A 27943-nucleotide genomic window follows, 5' to 3' on the forward strand; every position below is an offset into this window, starting at 1 on the left:
CCTTGGAGCACGGGGTGATGGAGGGGATGAGTTGGTGGGGGAAGAATAGTTCTGGAAGGGGAACTTGCATTCGTGTTGTGGCAAAGTCCTGAATTCAAGAGAAGCAGCTTAGGTTAATTCAGTAAACACTGGAATGCCTTTGCTTTCATACCGTCTTTGCCTAAACATCACAGCAAAGCTGGGGAGATGCCCTCGGCAGCATGTCCCTGGCCAGCACCACATTAGGGGAGCTCCTGCCAGAGGGAAGAGGGCCAAAGTAGGACTGAGCAGAACTGTGCCAGGCAGCAGCAATGCCTTCCCCACCCCAGGAGAAGGGTGGGCAAGCTTGGCTGAACTGGGGCTGACCCAAGGGATAGAGTGGGCTGGGGGACCTTGGCTTCAAGGCATTGGTATCCTCAGGGTGAGGTGTTGGGTCTGACACTGAGGAGTCTGTTCTGAGGTGAGGTGGGAAAGATGAGAGGCAGGAACTGGTCCTGAGGGGAAAACTGGTGGGGATCTGGAAAAGGAGTCTATCCTTTACCCCCAAACTAACTGCTGGATTTTAGGATTGCATACCAGTACTGGCTGCAGAGACTTAGGTAGAAGAGCAAGACTAGCAAATTAACCACACACCTGGGTAAGAAGAGCCAGGCTCAGAGAGGTTAAGGGACATCCTTAAGGTCACACAGCTAGTCAATGCTTGGCTGAAACTCAATGCTTGGCTAAAACTCAAAGTCAAGTTTTCAGATTCTAGGTATAAGTATATTTATTTGGTCACAAACATAAATACCTATTAACTATTAACTGAATATTAATGTTATTTTTAGCTTTTGCAAACAAGCTAACATATCCATATATTGCATATAATATACAAACATATTAATATTAATATTAATATGTCCAAGTTAACTCAATAAGTGTGTGTGTGTGTGACTTGTGCTGTTGGGCAGGTAGAAAAGATGATGCATGAGGATTCTAGGTTTCCCAGTTAAGACAGTTTGATATTTACATTTAGGCTTTGTTTGGAGGCATGGAAGTAACACTTGAATTAGCCAATGGAGTCAATAGTTTCTTCTAGTGTTCTGTCACTGAGACAAAATTCTAATGGGCAGGTAGCCCAAGAAGAACCTGGGTGCCTTTGAAAGGAACTAAGTGGCCTTAGTTCTAAGGGCAGGTTTCCGTCTCTCCTCCCTGGGTTTGCTTCCTTTACTGAACATTGCCTAAGGAAGGGGGTGATGGAAAGAGATGTGGAAAGAGACAGAGAAGTATGTCCAGTGCCCAGAATGGAAAACTGATTTGGAATTGAATATTTCCCATGCAAAAAAGTATTGAGTATTAGACTGCTAGGTGTCAACCTTAAAAATTAAACAACAAAGGTTATTGAGCAACAAATGAGTTTATTTGGGAATAGCAGAGGAATTGCAATTCAGGACATGCAAATTCTGAGGAGCCATAGGCAAGTCTGAAAAACAAAGGAGGAGAGTGGCCTTTTATTGAGGAAAGGAGGAAGTTGGGAGCAGTTATTTGGAAAAAAAGTCCATTGGATGAGGGTTTAAGGTGGTAGTGGCTTCTCATTGGCTGATGAAGAGGGAAGCTTGCTGTTGCCAGGCTGAGAGGAAATCTTCCTTTTTCCTGCTGGGCTATGTAAGATGGAAATAGTGGTAGTATGTGAGAGCACTCCCTTCATGGCTTACGGATTCCATTTTGAATGAGGCTTCCATTATTTATTTTCACATAGGATATAACTGGAAATGAGCAGTTGGAACACTTGCTTTCATGGAGCTTAGATTCCCTACATGAGCAAACCCCCCAGCTGGATGATTGGGAACTCCTTAGCACCCTCCCAGGCCACTGTACCTTCTCACCTGTGGCTCACTCCCTGCGGGAAGGATGTTCTCTTAAGCCAGCCTTGAAAATAAGCCCTGGCCCATGTGCTCCAAGGGGAAGGTGGTATCATTTCTCTCTTCTCTAAATTATCTTCTTCATTGTTTTGGGGATGTGCACTTTTAAGAAGGCAGAAGGCTGGGGAGAGACCCTGGATGTACACTTGGCATTCTGGGGTATTTTTTATAGTGCTGTTGGGGGCACCCAGACAGCGGATATTCTAAGAGGAGGAGACATTGTTGAATTGGGTGTTGGCCCCTGCCTGTTTCATTGGATGTATTGAATCCTTCTAGATCCCTGGCTTTTGAAATATTCCTGCAAGACCAGAATCTCTCATCTTCTCTTAAGTAAACTTTGTAGCCAGGTATCACATACATACAGAAAAGTTTGCACTTCTTAAATGTAGAGCCTGAAGAAATTTCCAAAGAGAACAAAGCCATGTTCCTACATCAAGTATCTCAATCAAGGGAAAGAAAACTCTCAGTTTGCTAAAAGTCATCCTTTAGCCCCTGCCCCTACTCCCCAGTATGAGCAACACTATCCAGACTTTAAGTAGATACTCCTGTGTGTCTGGCTTACCTCAAAATTATATGTGTGAAATCCAGCCACCTTTTACATGACACAGTGTATTTGCTCATTGTGGTGTAGTATTTCTCTGTATGAATATATTACAGTTTACATATGTGTTCTGTGAATGCTCATTTGGGGTTTTTCCAGTGTGAGGCTCTTATGAATGGAATCCCTGTGGTTAATCTTGTGCTTGTCTTTTGGGGGACACACGTGTGTGTCTCTGTGGCATGTCTCCCAAGAAGTTTTTAGAGATACTGTTGAACATCCAGTGAGGAGCTTATACCCATTCCACCTGCACCAGCAGCGTAGGAGAGTTCTAGTTGCTCCACATCTTTGTTTTCAGTCACTTGGTCTTGTCTGTCTTCTTCATTTTAGCCATCCTAGAGCCTGGGTGACGGTATGTTCTTGTGCTTTAAATTCGCCTTTCCCTGCTGCTCAGTGAAGTAGAGCACCTTTTCACAAGTTCATTGGCCACTTGAAGACCCAATGAAATGTTTTGCCCCTTCTCTAGCTCCTTTCTGTGCCCTTTTCCCAAGAATCAGGAACATAGCCTGACTCTTATTGTGTCCTTAATCTGCTTCACTTGTGATTATTTCTGGGCATTTGTCCTGTATCTTGGCAGTGAGATAAAATAGGGAGGAGCGGTGTGATTGAGCATGAGAAGACCGGAGTCCTATCTGGGACATTGCCAGCCCCTCACCTACCCTCCCACATACCTGAGGGAATATGGACTGGGTGTCTGTTTCCTCACATGTAAGAAGAGAGAAGTAGCTCAGAGATGCTTGTGAAGGTCCCTTCCAGCTCTGTCTGCTGGTTGACAATACTTCTGCCAGTACAAATGTGCGGAAACTGACTTAGGAACTGAATCAGGTTGGAGGCTATTTCCAGAAGCATGACTCCCTCCAGCTCAGGAGTATCTACCCTCCTCCACAACCCTGGACTAATCTTTCACCTCACACACTGCCTCCTGACAGGACTCGAGGGCCTGCAGGAATGCCAGAGCTGTCCTTTTTTACTACTGCTTTGTCCATGTCCTTGTGTGGCCTTCCCCACCTGCTCATGCCTTCCACTCGGTGGAGGTCACCAGACCCTCTCCCAGCTTGAGATCCAAACCTCAGCTGGTTTGACATGGTTTTGCACTTACCGGAAGTCACAGGATCTATTAAGCCCAACAACGGCACAGCTTTTTGCTCCGGGGGTTGACACCCCTGTTAATGGCAGCTTCACTGCAGACTGGTGACCTGCCCAGTGTAGAATAAGGAGTTGGAACATATGGATTTTTTTCCCTTTACAACCCAGTACTCTCTCATGTTCACTTACCACTCCCCAAGTGAGCTTCAAGAATAATTGGCTTGGTGCAATGTACCACATGTTCCTCTAATGCCAGAGAGAAACAGGCTGGCAGAACTGGCTGGAGGAGGCTCAGGGTCCTGGGGTGGTTCCTGAGTGAAAGGCTGAAGCTTGCAGCAAGTCCTCAGAATATGAATACTCCTGTCGTACATGACACTTTACAAAGTGCGCTCTTCCCACTTTCACCTAACCTTCTCAGTAGTCCTTCAGTGAAGGGGTCATTACTATTTCAGAGCGGGGAAGCAGAGTCCCAGGCAAAGCAGCTGGCTTATGAAGTGGCAGGGCTGGGTCTCCTGGTCCTGTGAGCTTTGAGATAAGGCATCTCTGCCAATTACTAGCTGGTCCTTTGGTTACTCAGTTTCCCCATCTGTAAAATGGGAATAACAGTGGAACCCAGGGATGCTGTCAGAGTGAGATGAAACAACCCATGTCAAATGCTGAGCAGAGTCTTTAACCTCTGGCAAGCACTTGGTGACTGTTAGCTGTGGTGATGAGTTGTCACATTAGCATCAGGCCCTGTGATGTTCTGAGAGGCAGGGTGGACAGGGTGACAGCCCCAAAGGAGGTGGGGTGACATAAGTGAGTTTGGAGAGGTCCTGGTTCAGTGCCTGTCCCCTACCTCTGAGTTGGGGTGCACTGAAAGAACAAGGTGGCATGGGGGGGTGGCGCTGCAGGCAGGGAAGGTCGGCAGGGAGCTTCCTGCCTTGGCCTTGGCTCCCAGCACCCAGCACTTCACTTGCCTAAATGTCAAGCTTACTTTAAAAACTGCAATGCAAAATAAGCAATGAGGCGATTGTAGTGCCAAATCAGGTAAAAATCATACTTCCAAGATACTGGGGATAAAAGCCAAGACCAGAAGAGGGAGGGATTAAAGGGCTGGGGGCCAGGAAGTACAAAATGTGTTTGACAAGAGATGAAAAGAGCAGAGAGAAGATGACAGCTGTGGGTGGGAGAAGCTGTGGAGAGGAGGCTGCCCGTGCAGCCGCGGTGACAGACAGTGGGATGGAGCATCACAGCAAGGAAGCCCGAGGGCCGCTGGCAAACTAGCTGGAGAGTGTGGTGTGACAGAAGGGGACCCGAGGAGTCACATAGCCAGCAGGGTTCCACCTGGGCCAGCACGAGGTGAGATCAGCAAGGGCCCCTTGTGGTTAGCCTTGGGGTCCCTGATGCAACAGAAGGAGGTCCTTGTACTTGACTGAAGCTTACTGTGTGGGGACAGCTCTCATGTTGTGCCCTTGCCTGTGTGTCGCCATGACCCTGAAGCAATCCAGAGCAGTCGTGTTACATCTGTTCTGCTTCCCCGCTCTCCTGATTCTCCTCCTCGATTCATCATACAGGCATTTCACGTATTCTTTACCCCAGGCCTCGCTGAGCCTGCCTGTACTACCTCTCAGGACAGCAAGCACCCATTTTGCTGTCGCCTGCTCCATCTGAGGGCAGGTGCCACTGTTTGCCCTTTGCAAGCCCAAACCCTTGGAGTTCTTCTCATCTTTCACCCTTGTGTTGAGTCTGCCTACTAGATAACCCTTTGTCTCTGACCTTGCTGCTCTACTCACCTGCTGTCCCCTCTCACCTGGGTGACTGCAGCCGCCCCAGCCACACACCAGTCCAGCCTCTACACTTCTTTGGAAAACTTTCAAATATAGACACGCTGCTCTCATAAAAAACCCTTCAAGTGCTGTCAGCTCACCCCCTCCCCGTATGATGACACACCCACCCAGGCTCGCAGCCTCCTACCTGGCTTCATGCCTCCTCCTCTTGGTGCTCTCTGCTCAGGACATCTTTTCATCTTCCAGGAATCCAGGTTTGAGGGTGGGAGGGCTCCCTCTCTCCTGGAAGACATCCTGTCCTGTCAGGTTAGGTTTGACAACTCCTCCTCATTCCCAGGCTCACTTGTGAGCACCTGTTACCCTGAGTTGCAAACACCAGTTTGCTTTCTGTCTCCCCCTGAGGCCTTGAGCAACTCAGGGCAGGCATGCTGGCTTATCTTGATATCACCACCCTCCCACCCCCATGCCCAAGCCTGGCACGGTGCCTGGCCCTCGGACTTTCATCAGCATCAGCTGAGGGAATATGGACTCAAAGAGCACTGCACTGGCTTCATTCTCAGACTATCTCTGAAAACATCAGGGTTTGGGAGTGCAGGTGTGGAACTAACGCTTCAGAACAGAGAGAGAGAAAATCAAATCATGGGAAATTTAAAGGCACCTCCACTCAACAAAGAATTCTGCAGGTTAGCACATAAATCCAGGACCATAATCAGGCAACATTTATTGATCAAACCATCCCCCTGACATGTGGTAGGCACCTTAAATATGTTCTCTCAGTTAAGCCTCACAACGGCTTTGCTATGATCCTGGTTTTAGTGATGAGGAAATTGACTCCACTCGGGAGAGTAGCTTGTCTGTAGGAATATAAAAAAATGGAAAAGTGGCCTCTGCCCACAGAGAAGATGGCGAGGCCATGCAGAGAGGGGAGTGAGAGCAGGGAGCCCATGAGGAGGCCAGTGGAGCAAGCCGCTGTGGGTTAAGCACTGTACAGGGGTGATGGGCAACCACAAAAATAAGATGGCGGATGGGGGAGACGTGTGGAGGTCGTGCCCGGAGGTGAGTGTGGGCACCGGGTTGGCAGGGCCCGTGGGCCCAGGCAGGGGACTGTAGGGCAGGGCAGATCCTGGGATATGGTCATGGTTTAGCTTCAGGGAACTACTGAAAGTGGAGAGAGGTAAATGAGAAGCAGGGTGTTTAGGAGGTGAAGGCGGAGAGGCAGGTGGGAATGAGCTGGAGCAGCGGGTCTGCGGGAGGGAAGAGCAGTCTGGAGGCTGTCGCAAGGGTGTGGACCAGGCTCAGGCAGGTGGTAATGAGACCAAAAGGAGGGGGGAGGCAGAATTTGGAGCAGGACTGACTCAGGATTGATGCACTGACCGGGAAGATGCAGGAACATGTGCGGGAAGCCTTTGCCTTCTGCCTCCCCACCTCAGGCCTTCCGGAGGGGCATGCTGTTGTGAGTCCCCTGGAAAATAAGAGAAGGGGGATGCTTGCCCCTCCCCCAGGCTATTCCTGAGCTTGGTGTGCTGGGTCTGTACATCACCACAGTCACTGGGCTACAGGTCTTACCTCAGCCTCTTCAGTTTGAAGAACTTTTCCCTCCTTAGGCAAAAGGAAAGGCTGACTCTGATCTGTTAGCTGGGAGTCTGAGAAATATCTGGAAATGCCTTAGGGAATATCAAAGGGAAACATCATTCTTTAACAAGTGAAGGACAGCCCAGACTTGTGATTTTCCACTTTTCAGAACCTTCCAGCATGCACTTTTCAAAACTGAAGACAGAGAGAAAGGCCAGTATGAAGTAAAGGTATGAGAGCCAGTGAGTTGCATGACTGTCAAAGGACATTCTAGGGAAATGTGTAAGAACCCAGAGCTGGGAGCCAGACCATCTGGTTTCATAGTGTGGCTCTGCTCCTTACAGACGTGTCCTCCACAACAAGAGGGGAGGAACCATAGCACCTACCCCAGAGAATTACCGTGCAGATTAAAGCTCTTGGGAGAACACCTAAGCCATAGTGAGGATTCAATAAATGTGATCAATTATTACTATCGTGTAATGTGATTCAAGCAGGGCTAAAATAAGACTTCAAGGAGCCCTAGTCCCAGACACTGAGGAATCTATTTCAGGAAACATTTCAAAAATAAGCCTTGGCCCCCCTCCATACTGCCTGGTCCTGGCTAGACTCTGCATTTGCCTTTTGAGCACACTCCTCTCTGTGCACATACACATATATGCGCACACACACGTGTACAAGCCCACAGCTGCCATCTGGGTGGTGCTTGGTACCACCTTACACAGTTCTGGATGCATCTCAAAAGAAGGCCCTCTGCAGCCTCCCGAAAGCAGCTGGTCCCCCTGGAGAGAAGGTGCTGTCGCTTCCCCATGGTTTCCACTGAACCTCAGGGTCCCGCCCACTCTGAAGGGGCTGGTCTACGCAAGAGACCAAAATTAGTTGTCTGTAAAAACAAAGGGGCCCTGGTGCAGAGTAGAGCAATGGTCATTTCTAGGAGGTCTAAATGCAGCGAGGGGCCCCTGCATTCTCCAAGTCAGCTGTGTGTTCTGAGCCCAGATTGCATGTGGCAGCACAGGCAGAGAGGTACATGAGGACATCCCCTGGGGCCAGACATTAGAAAACCATCCCTGCTTGTTAGCGTCCACAGCACCAAGCACCGTAGAGCTTCTGGTTCCCGAGCAAAGAGGGGAGATGGCCTGTCTTCTGTGTTTAGTGTCCATGCTGTCTGGGGATGGTGGTCAGACACAAGCTCATCATAATTTAGTGGAACACGCCTTGAACTGTACTTCAGATGTCAGGTGGTGAGCTAGTGTAGACCTGATCCATGGACTTGGGGGAGAGGGGTAATCATGAAGGAGATTTTCTTAAAGCCTAATTTCACAATTTAAAGAGCTTTTGATTGTTCTGAGATTGTGGCCTTTTCTAGTGTTTAGACACCCTTTCTTTATGAAGTAACGATGATGCTAGATGATGAAATTTAAAAAATAGATTCTTTCCTGCAAAACAAAATGTCACAAACCTAATAATGACCTCTGTAATTTTTTTAAAATTTTATTTTACTCATCGGAAAGAACCCAGTGTCTAGAAACCACTGTCTAACACTAATGCTAAAATTTTAAATTGGATTATATACAAGCTAAGTTTCAGTAATGACAAAGGACAACAAAGTCCAATAGCAATAGATGTCAGCCACATGCATAATTTAAAGTTTTCTAGTAGTTACATGTTAAGGAAAGAAACAAGTGAAAAAATTTTTAATAATTATATTTAGCTCAATTATGCAAATATCATTTCAACATATAATCAATGTAAAAATTCTTAAGATATTATAATTTCATAAACTGAAGGAACAAAACAGCAGCAGAATCACAGAACTCAAGAATGGACTAACAGTTACCAAAGGGAAAGAGACTGGGGAAAATGGGAGGGTAGGGAGGGATAAGGGCGGGGAAGAAGAAAGGGGGTATTATGATTAGCATGTATAATGTGGGGGGTGGGGGAAAGGGGAGGGCTGTGCAACACAGAGAAGACAAGTAGTGATTCTACATCTTACTATGCTGATGGACAGTGAGTGTAATGGGGTTTGTGGGGGGAACTTGGGGTAGGGGAAAGCCTAGTAAACATATGTTCTTCGTGTAATTGTAGATTAATGATAAAAAAAGATATTATACATTTCATGCGAAGTCTGAATGAAATTTTGTGTGTTCCACCCTTACATATCCATCTGACTAGATATATTTCAAATGCTCAATAGCTACATGTGGCTAGTGGCTACCCTACTGGACAGGGCAGGTCTGGGAGAAGAGGGTATCCAGTCTGTAGCCTGGCAGCCCTATTGGGTAGATTCCCGTCTCCTTCCTAGAGGAAGCATTGTTCATCAAGCCTGGGACTTTGGTAAGTGGTGAGAGTACTCTATTAAACACAGCTGAGTATTTCCAGTGCTACAGAGGATGTGTCAGAGCTCCACAGGCCCAGATGACCGCCCCCAGTGTCTCCCAGGACAGCCTTAGCCCAAGGCACCCTGTTCTTGCTGCTGTGGCTCAGGAAGACAGTTTTGGTGACTTATTTGTCTCCCTTCTCTGCATGGTTGACATTGGCACCTGTTCAGCTTATAGCTCTGCAGCTCCCTTGAGCTGGTGTCACCCACACCACTTGGCAAGGGATGTTTTCCCTGCTGGCCTTACCCCCGTGGAAGCCTCACCTGCGTCTTCACCACTCATCCATCCACTCACTCTTCAGACATTTATTGGATATCTACTGTGTTTAGTCACCACGCTCAGTACTGAGTTTACAACTACAAATAGGTCTTTGCCTTCATTGCAGCTGCAAGTGAGGAGAGGAGACAGAAAAGGAAGCTTGCAATGCTTGGTAATAAATTACAGTAATGGGGTGAAAGCAGGGTCCTGGGGAACATGTTGGAAGAGCCTTGGGAGAGCAAAAAATGCTTTCTGGAGAGGTAACTTCCAAGCCAAGATTAGAAGAAGAGAAAATAGCCTGGCCTTGGAAGAGAGGGGAGTGCATTTCAGACATATGGGTGAGAGGCGGCACTTGCAGAGATCCAGAGGGAGAAAGAGTAAGTCAGGCAGCATGGGGCTGGAACTCGGAGGATGTGCAGAGAGGAGTCAGAAGTGGTGCCAGGTTACTGGGATGGTAAGCTGTGATTAGGAATTTCAACTTTATTTTGTGAGCAGCTGGGCAGCATTGGAATGTGTTAAAGATCGACAGTTTGAAAAGATGGTTCTAGCTGCAGCAGGCAGGATAGACTGGAAGGGGATAAAGCCAGCCAGAAAGGCACTACAGTAGTCTGGAGAAGACATGATGGGAATGTGGAGAAACAGTGGGGACCAGAGATAAGTAAGAAGGGTCAATAGGACTAGGTTTAATTAGATTGGGGGAAGGGAGGGAGAGGCAGGAATCCAGAATATCTCTTGGGTTTGGGCACATGTAGATGGTGAGCTGGGGAACATGGAAGGGTCGGCAGGGTTGACCCAGGTGTGGGAGGCAGAGGGTGAGTGAGGAGGTCATCTCATGGGGACGTCCAAGGGAAGATGGTCATCAGGATTCAGGTTAGGGTTGAGATCAGTGGCAAACGTATGGGAAATTGAAGCTTTGGAAAGAAGTTAGATAATCTAAAGAGAAGGAAGACTAGGAAGAAGATGGCTTGGGAGAGAATTTTTTTTGGGAACACCAGAATTTTTAGATGAGGGAAAGAAAAAGAAAACTAAGAAAGAAAGAGAAAGGAACCACCTAAGAAGAGGATAGCAGTACTGGGTGATTTCACCAAAGCCAAGGGCAGAGGAACAAGCACTTATTAAAATGTGTGACCCTCAATGTCAGGTGCTGCAGAGATGCCAAGTAAGAAAAAGATTGAAAAGTCTCCATTAGATGTAGTAGCATAGAGAAGTAATAGTGGCCTTCGTGGGAGTATTTTAGGGGGAGAGGGTAGTAAAAGGACACTGGAAAGCAGAGGTGGCTGGTAACCCAGGGACTGGGGCCAGGGACCTCTCGGTACCACCTGACAGGCCCCCCCACCCCCCAGCAAAGACCGCCTTAAGGAAACAGCAAGTGCAGTAACTAAGAACTAGGGCATCATCTTACCTTGGCCACTAACTGGCAGAGTGGTCTTGGGTAGGTAGTTCAGTTCTGGACCTTAGTTTCCTCATCTGTGAAAAAAGGAGCAAGTTGGAACCAGTGTTTTCTAAACCTGTATCCCACAAATTCTGTTTGATAGGATATTAAATACTATGCTTTGCTCAATATATATCCAGTAAATATTTGAGTTCTCATTATGTGTGATGGTTAGTGCACTAGGAAAGAAGAAAAAGTACAAGGATTGCAGGGGCAGGTTTGAGGTCAAAGCTTAGTAGGCTGGCAGAAGGCTCAGAACCTTTAGCATGTTAATGTGCTTTGGTGGATCACCAGAAAGGTAATCAAGTATTTTCCCAGTATTTCTCACTTGCCAAAGTTCTGGGCTCTTGTACACTTTATTCACAGAGCATGCCTAGACTCTTCCTGGAGATACTATCTACCAGCTCAGTGTAAAACTGCCTAACCTGGTGATCTGTCTGGTCCTTTGCAGTCCAGTGTTTCAGCAACCCAGGACTTTGTTTGGAACCAAAAAGAGAAAGGTCTTCCAGCTGCTGCAGGCTGTAAAATAAAGTAGAGGCAGAGACTGAACTTTGAGGAGAGTTCAGACATGGCCTGTTATACCACAGTGCCCCCTTCCCCAGCTAGCTTCCCAGCAAAGACTCCTTGGGGCATTCTTACACTGCCAGGAGAAGAGGCTTGCAGAGCTGATTCCTGGGATCACCACTGTGATCTACAGGCTGCAATTAATCTGAAGTGCCCTAGAACTGTCAAGATGAGGGTTTTCTTAGAAATCTAATGCTACAGGAAATAGGTGACTAAGAAATCCAGGAGGGTCCTCCGAGGAGCAAGAAATGAACTGAAGACCCTGGACTGGTCTGACAGAGTCAAGCACGAATGTGGTGGTGGGTGGCACAAGGGAGTGCATTTGTTGGCCTAAGTAGGCCCACCCCGAGGCCAAGTCCCTTGTCAAATGGCCTAGTGTTCATGGAGTGGGGGAAGGTCTATGGTATCACGAGGGTCAGCCTTCCTGGGACTTCTGTAAGAGAATTAAGCTTGAAAGCCATCCATTTTTGAAATGAATTAACTTCTCTATGCATGGGAAGGGTACTAGCTATGTACTGTCCATGGGAAAAGTGAGAAGAGAGTCACTCAAGCACTTTCCTATGTATTGTGGTTTCTATTACAAACCCCCTAAGGGAGTTGAATCTATAAAGGTTTGAATTAACCCCAAAAGGTGCTACTAAAGAACTTCTGTAGGTAGGGCCCCCAAGGCATCATCCTATACTTAGTGTCTTGTGAAGCAGAGTCCTCCAGAGCATGAATGAAGGGGGCCCTATGGGGACTCTGGGAGCACTGTGTCTGGGAGATCATGATGCAGTGGCACAGCTCTTCCACCAAGTACCCAAGAGATTCTATCTTTGACCCCAGGGGAATGAGAAGTCCTGGTGGACTTGCCTTCTTAGGTAGCTACGGGGGCCCATTTTCATTGTCTAATGCTGCAGAACAAATTATGCCACAATTTAGTGCCTTAAAACAAGACATCTCTGATCTCACAGTTTCTGGGGGTCAAGCATTCGGGCTTGGCTTAGGTAGGTCCTTTTCTTGCGGATCTCACAGTTAGCTACCCAGGAGGCGGCTGGGGCTGCAGGCATCTCAGGGAGTGACTGAAGCAGATCCTCTTCCAAGCTCTGAACGTGGTTGTTGGCAGGATTCAGTTCCTCTTGGGCTGTTGACTGGAGGCCACACTCAGTTCCTTGCAGCACGGCAGCTTGCTTCGCTAAAGCATGCAACAAAAAGAGACAAAAGTCACAGTCTTTTGGAACCTAATCACAGAAGCGATGTCCCATTACTTTAGTGTATTCCATTCCCTAGTAGCAAGTCACCTGGCTCAGCTCACACTTAAGGGGAGGGGATTACACAAGAAGGTAGGGGTTGGGACCATCCGCTGCCCACCACAGCTCCCAACCAAGGTCCTGGGGGTCTCCTCTTTCCCAGTATATAAGAATATTATACATTTTCAGCAATGCAGACTGTGGCAGCATAATGGAACAGCAGATCTCACTGTTATTTTAAGTGTCTTTTATGAGATTCAGGATTTCCATAATACTAAGTGAGGGCAGCTGTTGAAGCAAGACTAGAAGTAGTATATGTTTATGTGGATGAACAAATTAATCTGCATGTGAAATCCCAGTGAAACTGACATGAAATAAAAATTTCATGCCTTACAGTGTATCAGTGTTGCCCATGAAATGAGATTAAAGGGATTTCTGATTTTACAACTGTCATACTTTATATCCTGCTTGTGTTTTTCTCTTCTAAAGAGTTAAGCTTGAACCTAGAGGCCAGTACAGATTTGGCATTTTATAGTTTTGGGTCATCTTCCTTTTTCTCCTAGCTGGGAGCAGGCTTCCTTACACAGAATGGAGCTGGGAATGTATTAGATATTCTCAGCTATAAGAACGAAATCTTGACTCAAAAAGCTGGCAGCAAGTTCACTGTCCCTGTCCCGTGGGAACTGACATTCCAGAAAGGTCACTGGGCCAAAAGCTTTGTCCCTCTCATCCTTTGTTCCTCACATTTGCCAGCGGTGGGGTGGGTGTTGGCGGCAGGGGAGAAGAGGGGAGGAGACAGGGTCTCCATGAGGCCTCCTCGGGGCTAAAGTGGTGATGCAGTGACCTAGGGAAGGACGTGTGGAAGGCAGAGAGGATATGCCCCACCTCCTGCATTTATGAGTCCACAGACTGTGTTCTCCCAGAAGACCCCCACTTTATATCTTATGTCTTGTGCTTCCCTTGGCCTTTGTGGCCGTAGAGTTTGGGAAACAGAGCATATGGAGGAAAAAAACCATTCGTTTTCTCTGTCTGGGCCTGACCTCTGTGGTGTGCACTGACACTGCAGGAATCAGAGGGACAAACTAGCTTTCTGTTGAGGAACAGATGTTCATTAACTGCCCCTCCCAGGGCCTCATGGAAATCATACCTTCACGCACCTTTTCTGGCTCCATCTGGGCAGTAAGTGGGAGCCCCTGTTAGGCTGCCCCTCTGGCAGCTCAGCCAGCCATGTCCCATCTCTTCTAACTGCCCAGGAGTGGCAGCCTGTCCCTCCAGGGTAGCTCACTGCAACTGCTGGATTCTAGAGCTTGGGAGAAACTGCTTCTTGGGGTGGTAATTTAAGTGGGGGCATATGGGTCTACACAGTACATAGGGCACAGAGGAGTCCTGAGTGACAACTGGATGCTTATGGACACCCTGATGCTTGGAAGGCGTAGTGGACCCAGTGTGTCCCACCCAGGCCTTTTTGATTCCCATTATGCCATGCTGCACATTGGCATGACCTTTCCCCTTTCTCCAGCTGCCCTCAGTCTCCCTCTGGGACACTAGAGCCCCATTGTCTTCTCAGACTCAGAGCTATGGTCAGTTCTGGGGAAGCCAGAGCGGCCTCCCTTTACATCTACATTTTGTAATAATAATTATGCTCTCCTCCCTGATCCAAAGTGATTGGGTCTGTCTCTCCATCACTCCCTCCTGTTTTTATGCTCGAGAATAAAATCCTGAATGTTTATAATTTATGACCACATCTTGTGTTCCGTAATGGCAGGATGCTGTATCATATCCAGAAGTCAGAGGACCTGGGTCCTCGCCCCAGCAGGCATGCCTGGGGACCACCAGGAGCCCCTACTGCCCACTGATAAAATGGGGATGATGATGATATCCTAACACTGTTTACGGGCTGCTGCCCGCTTAATGAGCCTGTGCAGTGAAATAAAAGGCATGTGCAGAGCATTACATGTTTGCTGTGACTGACAGTGATCATCACTCAGTGTTCATGACATCCTATGCTGGCACTCATTCAGGGGCAGGGGTAGCCAGGGAAGCAGTAATTGGCTGGTGGAGAGACAGAGAAGAGGGAGACACTCCTACTGGAGCCCTGGCATTAGCTTCTCAGAACACCTCTGTGGAAGCATCCTCAACCAGTAAGTGGCACTGAACACTCAAGACACTGATGGTTCAGGAAGCATCTTGAGAGCGCCTGAACTTGGGAAAATCGAGAGTCTAAGAAAAGAAAAACTACATGTGGAAACAGCTCAGAGGGTTGTGCCTTATGCATGAGCTGCTGTGGCAATCGGTAGCAGCTTTCTCCCCACCCACTGCAGTCCCGCCCCTCCTCCTGCCTCTGCCGCCACACTGATGTCTCCTGCTCACTAGCTCCTCTCCAGTAAAACCCATGAATCTTTAATAAATTATTAACATGGTTTCTCATCCATCTACCAGCACCTGATCTCAGTGTTGGCCGACTTTCTCATCCCCCTTGTGTCCCTGATAGATCTTGCTGTTTGATCAATCTTTTAGGTCCTTTTTGCAGAGAGCCCACTGTCTGAGCTGACTCTTCTTACCGTGTCCAGTTTTAAGAATTTTTTTCAGCCCATTAGCCTTGTGCTGCCAGTGTACTGTGCTTCTCCCTAAGCAGGAGTGTGGGACCCTAGGGACAAAATACCAGGAAGAAAACACAGGACTGGGGTTCAGCCCATGGGAGTCACTTTCAGGTGTGTGACGTTGAGCTTCTGAGCCTCAGTTCTCCTCTTCTGCAGGGTGAAGGAGGTTCTCAGAGGCTGGTGTGAGGGTCATATGAGAAAAAGGATGACTGTGAGCAGAGACAGAAGTCCTATGAGCCAGGATGTCTGTGCCATGGTGGTATGAGGGCCTGTGCATACTGGGGGCACTTATGGGATTCCTGCCAGGTGCCAGGAAGAGCCCAGTTCTTTATTACACATGCTTAGGAGGCTGGAGGGGGCTGACGTCCAGGAGCACAACTGCCCAGGCTCCAACCAGTGCTCGCTTTGGCAAGTTTGCCCAGTTTAGGAGGTTGAACCAGGTCATCTCCAAGGCCCCTTCCTCTTCTGAACTGAGTTTGTGGTTCTGGCCTCCAAGCACTGACCAGTGCAAGGAGGCTGGATCAGCCACGGTAGGGTCATAATAATAATTCCAGCCACCATTGACTTCAGCTTCTGTTAAACACCTGGTGCATTGCCTGCAGTGTCTTTGGTACTCACAGCAAGCTTGGAGGAGAGGTATTTGTCCACATATTACAGGTGACAACATTAAGACTCAGAAAAGGTAAATGATGTGCCCAAGGGCACACAGCCAGTTTAGGGCAGATCCTGGGATTCAAATCAGTATCACAGCCCAGGTTCCTTTCTCTAACTCTGATGCAATACTCTGCTCTCTCCTCCTCCTCTTCTTGCCTCTCAATGCCTCCCACCTGCTGTTGGACAGGGCCGACCACCCACCAGAGATGCCTGTCTGGTCCATACAAGATCTGACTCCACCCAGTGGGAGGAGTCATCTGCAGATTTCAACTCCTCATTGAACAATAATGATAGTTACTATTTGTCAAGCATTGACTATTACCTAACATAGTCATAACTAGGGAGAAAAATGTACAAGTTAAAAATTGTCTCCACTGTTTAGATGAAGACACTGAGGCTTAGAAAAGTAAATTCTGGTGTCCTGCCACACTGTTAAGCCTCAGCTGCAGAATGGTCTTTGCGACATTGCATTCAACTCAACCATGCTTACTGAATGTTAGCTACACTCCAAGCTTCTGATTGCTGATGCTGTGAGAAGCTTTTGCAGGAGAGCCTTGAACCCAACCCATCTGATAATGAGCAGACAGCAGCCTGCAGAGGTGGTGGTTTGCCCACAGTCCTGCAGCTGGTCAGTGGTGTCCAGTCCCCTGGGCCAGTGTTCAGTGACCTGCCTCGCTCATCACTCAGCCTGAGGGCCAGAACTGGGCCATGACTGGGACGCTGCACCCTATTGCTGTCCATCCGTCCCCATCTCACCCTGGAGATCCAGCATCTCCTCCACAAAGCCTTCTTCACCACCCCAGCTGGAGTCACACCTGCCTCCCGCCACCTGTGTGCACACGCACTGTGTCACCATGTGGTATATGCCTGCCATCCAGCTGGATGCCAGCATGGCAGGGAAACCAATCCCTGTCCCCAAAAGTCCTCTAAGCAGCCAACTCCCCAAACCACCCTCCCACACCAATTTGTTCCTGAATAACTTATATCACAAAAATGGGTTTGGGGCCCTATTGTGTCCTGGGGTGTGGAGGGGAAGCCACCTCCAGGGCAGTGCCCAGGGAGTGACCTTCTGAGTCCCTCTGGTTGGTCTTTTCTTTCTCCTTTCTCTGATGGAGACAAGGAGGTCCTGCTAAGCCTTAGCTTTACTACCTTCCTGTGGAGAGATGAGTACTCTTCCCCCACCCTCCCCAGGAGCACACTCACTACTGCCTCCCCCTCTGCCTGCGTCTCTCTAAGCCTCTCTGTGCCCTCACAGACCCTGCAGCTCACCAACCGAGGGCACCCCCAAATCCACCTCGACCAGCCACCTGCCTTCCACCCTTCCCACTGCTGCCAGCTTAGACTCAGGTCCACATCGAGCGATAGACAAGTCCAAGGCCTCTTCTCACGGGAGGCTTTTTCAAGGCGTTTTCCTTCCCTTTTTAGGATAATTATCTAATGCACAACAAATCACCCCAAAACTTAGTGGCTTAACTCTCAACAGGGACCACGGATTATCTGTAGTCTTTGTGGGTCAGGAATTTGCATCTTGGTCGAGTGGCTGGCTCTTTTGGGGCTGCTGGGCTGCTGTCATCTGCTGGCTTGATGGGAGCTGATGGAGATTTACTTCTAAGGTGGCTCATTCCTATGGCTGGCAAGTTGGTGCTGGCTGTGGGCAGGACGCCTCAGTTCCTTCCTCACAGGACAGCTCTCTACAGGGCTGTTTGAATGTCCTCACAGCTTGGCAGCTGGCTTTCCTCTAAGAGGCCAGTGCAGAATCTGCAGGGCTTTTATGTTTTAAACTTGGAAGTCACATGCTTTCACATCCATCATATTCTGTTAGTCATAAAAACTAGCTCTACTTCAGCGAGGGACAGTACTGCACAAGGCATGAAGACTGGTAGATGCTAAATCCTGGAAGCTATCTGGGAGGAGGCTCCCACACCTTTTAAAACTATAAAAGGCTTAGTTATCAGCTGACCCAGGAAAGCATTTCCTGAATTTCTTTCTCCCTTTCTCAGCGAAGGGTGTCTGGTATACTTAACTCTTATTCTAGGGGCATGGACATAGACAAGGGTCCCTTCCTAGTGGAACTCATAGTTAGGTGAGGGAGACAGTCCCATCTTGAGAAGTGCTAGAGGAGAGATGCATAGAATTATGGGAGCACAAAGGACAGGTCATTACCTATCTGGAGGAGTACAGAATGTCTTCACAGCAGAAGGGACATATGCTCTGTTGTCTTGAAGGATGAGTAGGAGTTCATTGAGTGGAAGAGGACATTGTTCCATGCAGAAGTAATAGTGTGATGAGTGGCAAAGAGTTATAATAGCATATGAAGTTGCCATTATGAAAGGTCTTGAAGGCTGTCATAGGGTACTGGGACTCCAGAGCCATGAGGGCTCCAAGCCGCAGGAAGGCCAGGGCAGAGCTGTGTGGTAGACAGGACACTGGCAGGGGGCAGAGGGTGGAGGCAGGGAGACTGGTCATGAGGCTGCCACAGGGATCCCCAGGAAGACTCTCTGAGCTGGGCCCATGGGGATTCAGGAGAGTTTCATCTTTCCACTGTCTTCCCCTGGGTCTTCCTTTTTTAATTCCTGGCTCTGTGTGGATGACTCAAGCCCAGGCTGTGCTCCAGCTTCTAAGCACAACAGCCCAGCTTTCTCTGCCTAAGTTCTCTTATTTAGAGTTTGCTCTCATGGGGAAAAGTGTTCAAAATTATCAGGGAAGCCAAAGGGATGTCAGGCCCATTAGCTTAAGACTGAGGTTCATAAGTGCTTAGGCTACAGGCTTCTCTAACAATCTAGTGAAAACTATGAACCATTTTCCCAGAAAAAAGCCACACATTTACGTACATAACTGCAGACAGTTTCAAAGGGCTCACAGTCTTGTTCAAGGCCAACTTTGGGTGTCTGGACCCCAAATTAAAAGCCCCAAGCTAGAAAAAAAATTGGAAAATGGAGAGAGGAAATGTTTGACTCAACAGATGTGTGTTATTTACTCCCTCTTCACACCCCTCCCTGTAATTGGACAATCCCTGGGAGATGGGGGAACAGGACGGAGCTTTTACCCAGGGATAGCTCCTGGTGTCAGCAGCCTCGCTTGGCAGGTTTATTTTCAGTATTATAGTAATTTTCGGCTGTGGGCTACAATTTTCACTTGCAGCGAGGTATTAAATTGAAATTACCCTAGATGTAATTGTCATACCAAATGATCCTGCACACGTGGAAATGAACGCGAATTACAGTTTATACTGGGGTTTAGGGTTCTGCCTCTTTAACGTGTTCTGCCAGATTTCAATGTGTGTGGCAGGAGGTCAGGGTCACCATGGTGTAGTGGGCTGGGGCTGCTGGCCCAGAACATGGTGAGGCCTCTGCTTTCTGGGATGACACAGACTGGGAGTGGTTTTGTGTGGCTCCTGGGAATCCCTGTGCTCGAACTCAAGCATGCCAGAAAGCTTACATTCATGTTCTGGACACCAGCTTAATTTGGCTCTAAGCCAAGTTCCCCTGAGGTGGTGGGAAGTTCAGTTTCAGCAACACCCCTGCCTCTGTCCAGGTCTGGATGAGGTCTTGGGGGTCTCTCCCAGTGCTGTGCACCTCTCCCAGTGAGGTGGCCCTGTCTGACGCCAGGCATCTGACCATCCTGGTGACCACCATGATGCCATTGTCCAGCCGGTTAGATCTGCTTTGCCCGCACAGGTCTCACTTACCCTCCTGTCTTTGCTTCCCCAGATGCACCCTGCTGGTGTACTGCAAGGACCTGCCCCCCACCAGCATCATCATCACCTTCCACAATGAGGCCCGCTCCACACTGCTCAGGACCGTCCGCAGGTAAGAGCCTTCCTCCCTGGTGCCTCCCTGGCCCCTGCACTTGGGGAGGGTGTGTTTGCTCACTCAGGACCAGCCCTGTGATAAGAATATTAGGCATTTCTAAGTGCCAGCCACCACTAGACACACTCATGCGCATTCATCCTGTCATTTCTCATACTCCTATGAGGGTGACTATTTTATAGAGGGAAAGACAGAGGCCTGAGATGTTAGGAAACTTGCGGGAGCTCACTGGGGTCCTAGAGGACCTGGTCCCATAGCCCTTGCCCTTCACCACTGTGCTAGCCTGCCTCTACAGTTCTAATTTTCAAGACTGACGGAGCTGAAGCCCAAGGCTGAGTGTGTACCCCACCTCTAGCATCAGCTGGGATTAAAACTTGGATTTACCAAGTGCTCCCTCTCCACAGCCTCCCACACCCACCAGAGACCATGGTATAAACCACAAGCAGCCTGAATGTAATGGCACCAAGTCTTCTGTGCCACCTGTCACTCATGATAAATATCCATTTTGCAGGGTCAGTGTGTCCCTTAGAAATGCACAGAGGGACTTTTTTGAACAGTCTTCAGCCTGGCATTTCACCCTGTCCATAGGGGCAGCTCTCTCTGTTGCCCAGATGTTCTTGGTGACTAGCTGGCTGGTTCCTTCTGCCAGCTGTTGGCCCTGCCTTGGCTTCTGCATTCCTTCCACAAGCCACCTGATTTCAACTGGATTTTCCAACAAAGCTTCTGCAAGGAAATGTCCTAAGTCACTGTCAGGTGACTATGAGTCTCACTGTGACTAATAAAGCACCTTTCTGATATGTAAACTGGTATGGGTATGTATGGGAGAGCAGGAATAGGGTTGGTTCTATTGACCTGGATGTCCTCTGATGAAGGGAGAACCTTTTCTGGACCTTGCAGGCTGAGCAGGCACATAGTGGAGCAGAGAGTACTGATCCAAAATGCTGGACCACAGCCATGCTGCCATCACATCTGCTTGGGCACCAGGTCAGGTTTCAGGAGCAAACTTCCAGCAGCCTCTGCCTTTGCCATCACTTGTGGTGGCTGCCTCACAGAGTCATACCTGGGCATGTCTGCCAGGGATCCCATGAGAAGCTAGAGCCCCTCACCTTCCAGGCTGGCCTCTGCTCTTCCTTCTGGGAGTCCTCTGACACCATGCACTTCCATCCCCCTGCACACACACAGACACATACACATACACCCCATGGTGGGTTTCCTCTGGGCTTCTTCTCTGCACATCTCTACCATTTAACGCATTTTTCCCAGATGTAATCTTCAATGAACTCTTTTAAGGCAAGGACTATATCTTACTCATCTCTTACCTGATCTCCCTATGGCTCATTTTCCTAATCAGGGAGATGGAATTATAATCATATCTACCATACAGAGTTGCTTTGGGTTAAATCCAGTAAAATGCTGAGAACTGTGGCTGAAACTGAGAAGTGCTTGATCAATATCAGCTATCTCCATATCTTCACAGCTAGTGGTCTCTCAAAAGAGGCCATGGGGCACTTAACAGGGCACCAAACATGGAGTCAGAAGACCTGGAGACCAGTCCTTTCCCTCCATTTCCTAGCCATGCAGCCTTGGGCAGGTCACTAACCACATCTGTAAAGATGGAGATAAAAATATCTTTCGTGAAGAACTGAGACAAGATGGCAGCATGAATAGGGCAGCGGAAATCTCCTCCCAAAACCATATATATTTTTGAAAATACAACAAATACAACTATTCCTAATAGAGAGACCAGAGGATACAGTACAACAGCCAGGCTATCTACATCTGCGAGAACTCAGCATTTCACGAAGGGGGTAAGGTACAAAGCCGCAACCCAGCAGGACCTGAGTGCTCCCCCGACCCCAGATCACTGGTGGGAGGAAAGAAGTCAGAGCAGGGAGGGAGAGGGAGCCCAGGATTGCTAAATAACCAGCCCTAGTAATCCACACTGGGAGCACAGACACACATTGCGTGGTGTGCTGAATATTAGGGAAATGGAAAAGTAAAATCTGCAAGCGGGTCGCCACAGCTGGCTCCTCTGGGACAAAAGAAAAGTGAGTACTTTTTGAAAGTCTTAAAGGGACAGGAGCCTCATAGCTGCATGGAAGTGTCCAGCAGCTGGGAATCCAGGGAAACTCTGGGTGCCCTAATCCCCTGGGCAGCAGCACAGCTCTGAGGCCCCTCACAGCGATAAACAGCCTCCCACCCATTCCGCCTCCAGCGCGGCCCCGCCATAGTGGAGCAGCAGCCTTAGACTGGCCACACCCACATCAGCTGTGCAGAGCCTCCTCCATAGCCACCTGGGCCAGACTCAGAGACCCCATCGGTACACAGCTGCCCAGCACAAGCTGCTAGGGTTCGCCGTTATCACAGGAAGGGAAGGTGACAGGCAAGCAGAAAGGGACTTTGTTCTCCCAGCTGACACACGCACCAACTGCCTACAACTATCTCTATCACCATGAAAAGGAAGAAGAATTTGATACAGACAAGAATAACCCAGACATCCCCTGAGAGGGAAACTGGGGAGATAGATTTAACCAATCTTCCTGAAAAAGAATTCAAAATAAAGGTCATAACCATGCTGATGGAAATGCAGAGAAAAATGTAAGAGCTAACGGATAACGTTGGAAGGGAGAATACAAAAACAAAACAATATCTGGAAGGACTTAAAAGCAGAATGGATGAGGTGCAAGAAGCTGTTAACGGAATAGAAATCAGAGAACAAGAGCGCAGAGAAGCTGATGCAGAGAGAGATAAAAGGATCTCCAGGAATGAAAGAATATTAAGAGAGAACTGTGTGACCAATCCAAACAGAACAATATCCACATTATAGGGGTATCAGAAGAAGAAGAGAGAGAAAAAGGGATACAAAGTGTATTTGAAGAAATAATTGTGGAAAACATCCCCAAACTGGGGGAGGAAATAGTCGCTCAGACCACGGAAGCACACAGAACTCTCAACACTAATGATGAACTAGCAGAAAGAGAAATCAGGAAAACAATTCCATTCACAATTGCATCAAAAAGAATAAAATACTTAGGAATAAACCTAACCAAGGAAGTAAAAGACCTAGACCCTGAAAACTACAAGACATTCTTAAGGGAAATTAAAGAGGACACTAATAAATGGAAATTCATCCCATGCTCTTGGCGAGGAAGAATCAATATTGTCAAAATGGCCATCCTGCCTAAAACAATCTACAGATTCAATGCAATCCCTATCAAAATACCAACAGCATTCTTCAACGAAATGGAACAAATAGTTTTAAAATTCATATGGAACCACAAAAGACCCCGAATAGCCAAAGCAATCCTGAGAAGGAAGAATAAAACAAGGGGGGATCTTGCCTCCCAACTTCAAGCTCTCCCACAAAGCCAAAGTAATCAAGACAATTTGGTACTGGCACAAGAACAGAGCCACAGACCAGTGGAACAGAATAGAGAGTCCTATATTAACCCAAACATATATGGTCAGTTAATATACGATAAAGGAGCCATGGACATACAATGGGGAAATGACAGCCTCTTTAACAGCTGGTGTTGGCAAAACTGGACAGCTGCATGTAAGAGAATGAAACTGAATCATTGTCTAACCCTATACACAAAAGTAAATTCGAAATGGATCAAAGACCTGAATATAAGTCATGAAACCATAAAACTCTTTAAAAAAATAGGCAAAAATCTCTTGGACATAAACATGAGCAACTTCTTCATGAACATATCTCCCTGGGCAAAAAACAAATGAACAAGTTGGACTATATAAAGCTCAAAAGCTTCTGTACAGCAAAGGACACCACCAATAGAACAAAAAGGCATCCTACAGTATGGGAGAATATATTCATAAAAAGATCTGATAAAAGGTTGACATCCAAAATATATAAAGAGCTCACGCACCTCAACAAACAAAAAGCAAATAATCCAATTAAAAAATGGACAGAGGAGCTGAACAGACAGTTCTCCAAAGAAGAAGTTCAGATGGCCAACAGACGCATGAAAAGATGCTCCACATCACTAGTCATCAGATAAATGCAAATTAAAACCACAGTGAGATATCACCTCACACTAGTAAGGATCACCACCATCCAAAAGACAACAAATGTTGGAGAGGTAGTGGAGAAAGGGGAACCCTCCTGCACTGCTGGTGGGAATGTAAACTAGTTCAACCATTGTGGAACGCAGTATGGAGGTTCCTCAAAATACTCAAAATAGAAATACCGTTTGACCCAGGAATTCCACTTCTAGGAATTTACCCTAAGAATGCAGGATCCCAGTTTCAAAAGATATATGCACCCCTATGTTTATCATAGCACTGTTTACAATAGCCAAGAAATGGAAGTGTCCATCAGTAGATGAATGGATAAAGAAGATGCGGTACCTACACACAATGGAATATTATTCGGTCATAACACGAAAACAAATCCTACCGTTTGCAACAACATGGATGGAGCTAGAGGGTATTATGCTCAGTGAAATAAGCCAGGAAGAGAAAGACAAAATACCAAATAATTTCACTCATCTGTGGAGTATAAGAACAAAGTAAAAAAACCAAAGGAGCAAAACAGCAGCAGACTCACAGAACCCAAGAATGGACTAACAGTTACCAAAGGGAAAGGGTCTGGGGAGGATGGGTGGGAAGGGAGGAAAAAGGGACCGGGAAAAAGAAAGGGGGCATTATGATTAGCATTTATAATGTGGGGGGGACACGGAGAGGGCTGTACAACACAGAGAAGACAAGTAGTGATTCTACAGCATCTTACTACGCCGATGGACAGTGACTGTAATGGGGTATGTGGGGAGGACTTGGTGATGGGGGGAGTCTAGTAAACAATGTTCCTCATGTAATTGTAGATTAATGATATAGGAAAAAAAAACTAGTGACATCACAGTGGGACCCCACCCAGCTGCTAGGCCACGCCCCTGCACAGTCACAATGGCCAAGGCCTTAAATACCCCTGACTCAGGGCCTCTGGGCACTGCAAAGCCCCTCATTTTGACAGAAACTACAATGTCAACCAGCTGCAAAGCAAAGAGCCATGACATGAAGAGGGGCAAGAGCCAAGCTCCTCACAAGGGAGTCAAGAGAGGTGGCAACAAGAGAAAATACCAGAAGGGCAGCCTGAAGAATAGAAAGCGAGATGATGGTGAGTGAGGGATGAGCAGGCAAACGTGGGTGGGGGAGCTGGATGTACCAGGCCACCCCTTTGGAGTTAACTCTCACAGGAGCCTCACACTCAGCCTGAGGACTTCATTTCTGATTACATTCCCATGTGGGCAGCAAGAGGCTGGATGGGTGTGTTCTAACTGGTGTCCCTGTTGCAAATATGTCCTTCCCCCACAGCCAAACGCCATTACCACTCACAATTGTGATGCCACCCACGGGCTCTGCTCTGCTGGGCTTCAAACCACACCAGGCAGCCAAGAGCACAGAAGGGGAGTACCAAAGAGTTGTGAAGTCAGATCAAAGCCAGAGAAGACCCTATCCTGTGGGTAAAATCCAACTGTGATGAAATGGGGAATGTATATGTTGGTTGTTTCTCCCCAACATCTCAATAAAATTTTGAAAACTGGAAAAAAAAAACTATCTTTCATACTTCAAATTCTATCCCAGGTCCCACAATAAGACATCACCCTGGAACATTTGGGGGACATCACAATATGGCTGTCCCAGCCCCCATACTTATCTAACACTATGCTTTTGTTCTTGGGGGCACTTGGGCTGCTGTCCCCAGACTTATCCCTTTCAGCACCATGACGTATTGCTCCTCTTGCTGCTGCTCCTCTATCTCTTTATAATAGTAATAATCACACTTGCCAATAATGACATTAATATGTTAAATATGTGCTTAGCTCTATGGTCTACAGACACATTCCATCCCTCCATTCAGTTGGAGCCCCATCTGGAGTCTGAAGTTGGGGGGTAAATGGAGGTCCAAACCCATGGGGCTCAGAAGCACAGGAGGCAAGACTCTGATTTCTGGCTTTCCAGTGGAAGTGGGGACTGGCTCAGGGGGCCCCATGCCTCCGACCACCTGCCCATTGGAGGGCTGTCCCCAGAGCTGTGCACTCTGAGAGGGGGCCTGGTACTCCTCAACGCCATACTTTCCAGAAGACACCTATGAAGTGCCAGACTACACACCAAATTCTGCTGGGCACTTTGCCAAGACAGCCAGCAGACCTGTTTCCTGCTTCTTAGGAGCTTCCAAAGTAAGCCAGGCCCCCAGCTCAGACCCAAGTGTAGTGCAGCAAAACAGCAGAATGGGGGCCCTAGAGCCATGTGTGAACGACAGGCATGTACATCATCAGCAGGCTGGGTGGAAGTGAACTCTAGGAATGGAGGCAAGGAAGATCACTTCTGGCAACTTTGATGACCAGGTCCCACTTGCCTTGGGATTCTGTACCTCCCTTCCACTCCCTATCCTGTTGCACAATGACTAGCCATTGAGAGGGAACTGAATGAAGAGTACGTCCTATCTTGCTTTGTCATCCATGGAAGGCTCTTCTCTAAGGTAGCTCTCATCTTTAACATTCTAGAATTACGATGGCTCTGCTGCCAGACTCTTGAGAGGGAAAGATGCTCAGGCAACCGGGGAGGAGTGGATGTGCCCTCTCCTTCCTACCACCCAGCCCTTGGTCAGACCTTCACACCCTGCCCAAGCCTCTGTCCCCCTGACTCCTGAGTTATCAGGGGAGGGGATGAGGGCTGGACAGGTGTCCAGGGGGCACTCAGAGCCAGGCAGGGGCATGATGGGGTAGGTGATGGGCGAGAGTGAAAAATCACAACCTACATGAACTAGGTGACTTTCCACAGTTAAGGAGAGAGAACACAAGCCTGAAGAATGGTTTATCTAGACGGTGTTGCAGCGGCTCACTGTGTATGCGTGAGACCCAGTGCTGCGCCCTCCCTATTGGGGCATCCTTCGACCCTATGCCTCCCATGGTTCTGGAGCATGCACAATTGATCCCTTTATATCCTGAGTCTCTTTACTGGCCCTTTTTTGTAGAATCGTAGATTTAGAGGAGCAACTTCTCAGGTTAAGGTATTTAAGAAATTGGACTCTGGGGCCAGATTTACCTGCTCTGCCCTACCAATTTTGGGACCCTGGGCAAGCATCTGTACCTCTCTGTCTCATTTTCCTTTTCTACAGAGCAAGCACCACTGGTAAAACCTCACATGATTATGGTGAGGAAGTGATTAAGTTCAGGTAGATAGAGCCTTGGAACAGTACCTGGCACAGGGTGAGCCCGTACAGGTGCCCAACAGGTGTCATGGTGCCCCTGCAGCCTGGGTGGGCAGCAGAGTTCTAATGTGGTGTGGTTCTCAGAGGTGAGCAGGCAGCAGAATCCCCTGGAGGGCTGTTTAAAACGTGGTTTCTTGGGCTCTGTCCTCAGGTACTTTAACTCAGGAAACCTAGAGTGGGACCTAAGAATTTGCATTTCTAACAAGTCCCTACGTGACATTGATGCTGCTGGCCTGGCGATCACACCTTGAGAACCAGTATCTTCATTATTATCAGCCCAGATTCTGACAGCAGCCTTTGTGCACCAGGCATGATGTGAAGCTCCTCTCATGCAGCTAGCTGAGGAAGTTCTGATATTGAAGGTTCAGACCTTCCAAACTTTCCAGCTAGTGAATAGTGTGATGCACAGATATAGTGCTTGGCCCCCAGTCAGTCTGACTCCAGAACTACTGAACTCAACTGTCATCCGGCCACTGGTCTTCATTCATCTGGTGTTTATGGACTGTTTGATAAACACTGCCTGCATATAGCATCACGGAGTTCACAAAGCAATTTCAAATACATTTCCTCATTTCATAAGCACAAAAGCCTGTGAAGTAGGTCAAGTATTAATATCGTCTGCCTTTACATGGAAAATATAATCACAGATGGAAACGAGCTCCGGGAGTGGCCCAGTGTCTTATTCAGGTTTGCACAGCTAGTAGATGGGGGAGGCTGCCTGGCCTCCCGCACCACTTGCACTGCTAGGCCCACCACCCCTCCAGGTGCTCATGTGGGACCCACGATTAGGGAGCAGCAGCCAGAGAGCAGAGGAGATGCTGCCTGCACAGCCGCAGAGGTGAGCTGTGTATAGGAGATTCCGTTCTAGAAAAAAAGGCCAGCCGGG

General features: G+C 48.0%; 1 protein-coding gene across 3 annotated transcripts in view; it reads left to right on the top strand.

Annotated features, from left to right (window-relative positions):
- GALNT14 (polypeptide N-acetylgalactosaminyltransferase 14) overlaps positions 1-27943 on the top strand; it is a 214723-nt gene that overhangs the window by 144127 nt on the left and 42653 nt on the right. For all 3 annotated transcript variants that reach the window (XM_037009398.2, XM_037009399.2, XM_037009401.2), the window contains exon 3: positions 19728-19826. In XM_037009398.2, the coding sequence (XP_036865293.1) occupies positions 19728-19826 (99 nt within the window). The remainder of the gene's footprint in view (positions 1-19727; positions 19827-27943) is intronic.

This window comes from Manis javanica, chromosome 1 (genome assembly GCF_040802235.1).
Source record: "Manis javanica isolate MJ-LG chromosome 1, MJ_LKY, whole genome shotgun sequence".
Classification (NCBI taxonomy): domain Eukaryota; kingdom Metazoa; phylum Chordata; class Mammalia; order Pholidota; family Manidae; genus Manis; species Manis javanica.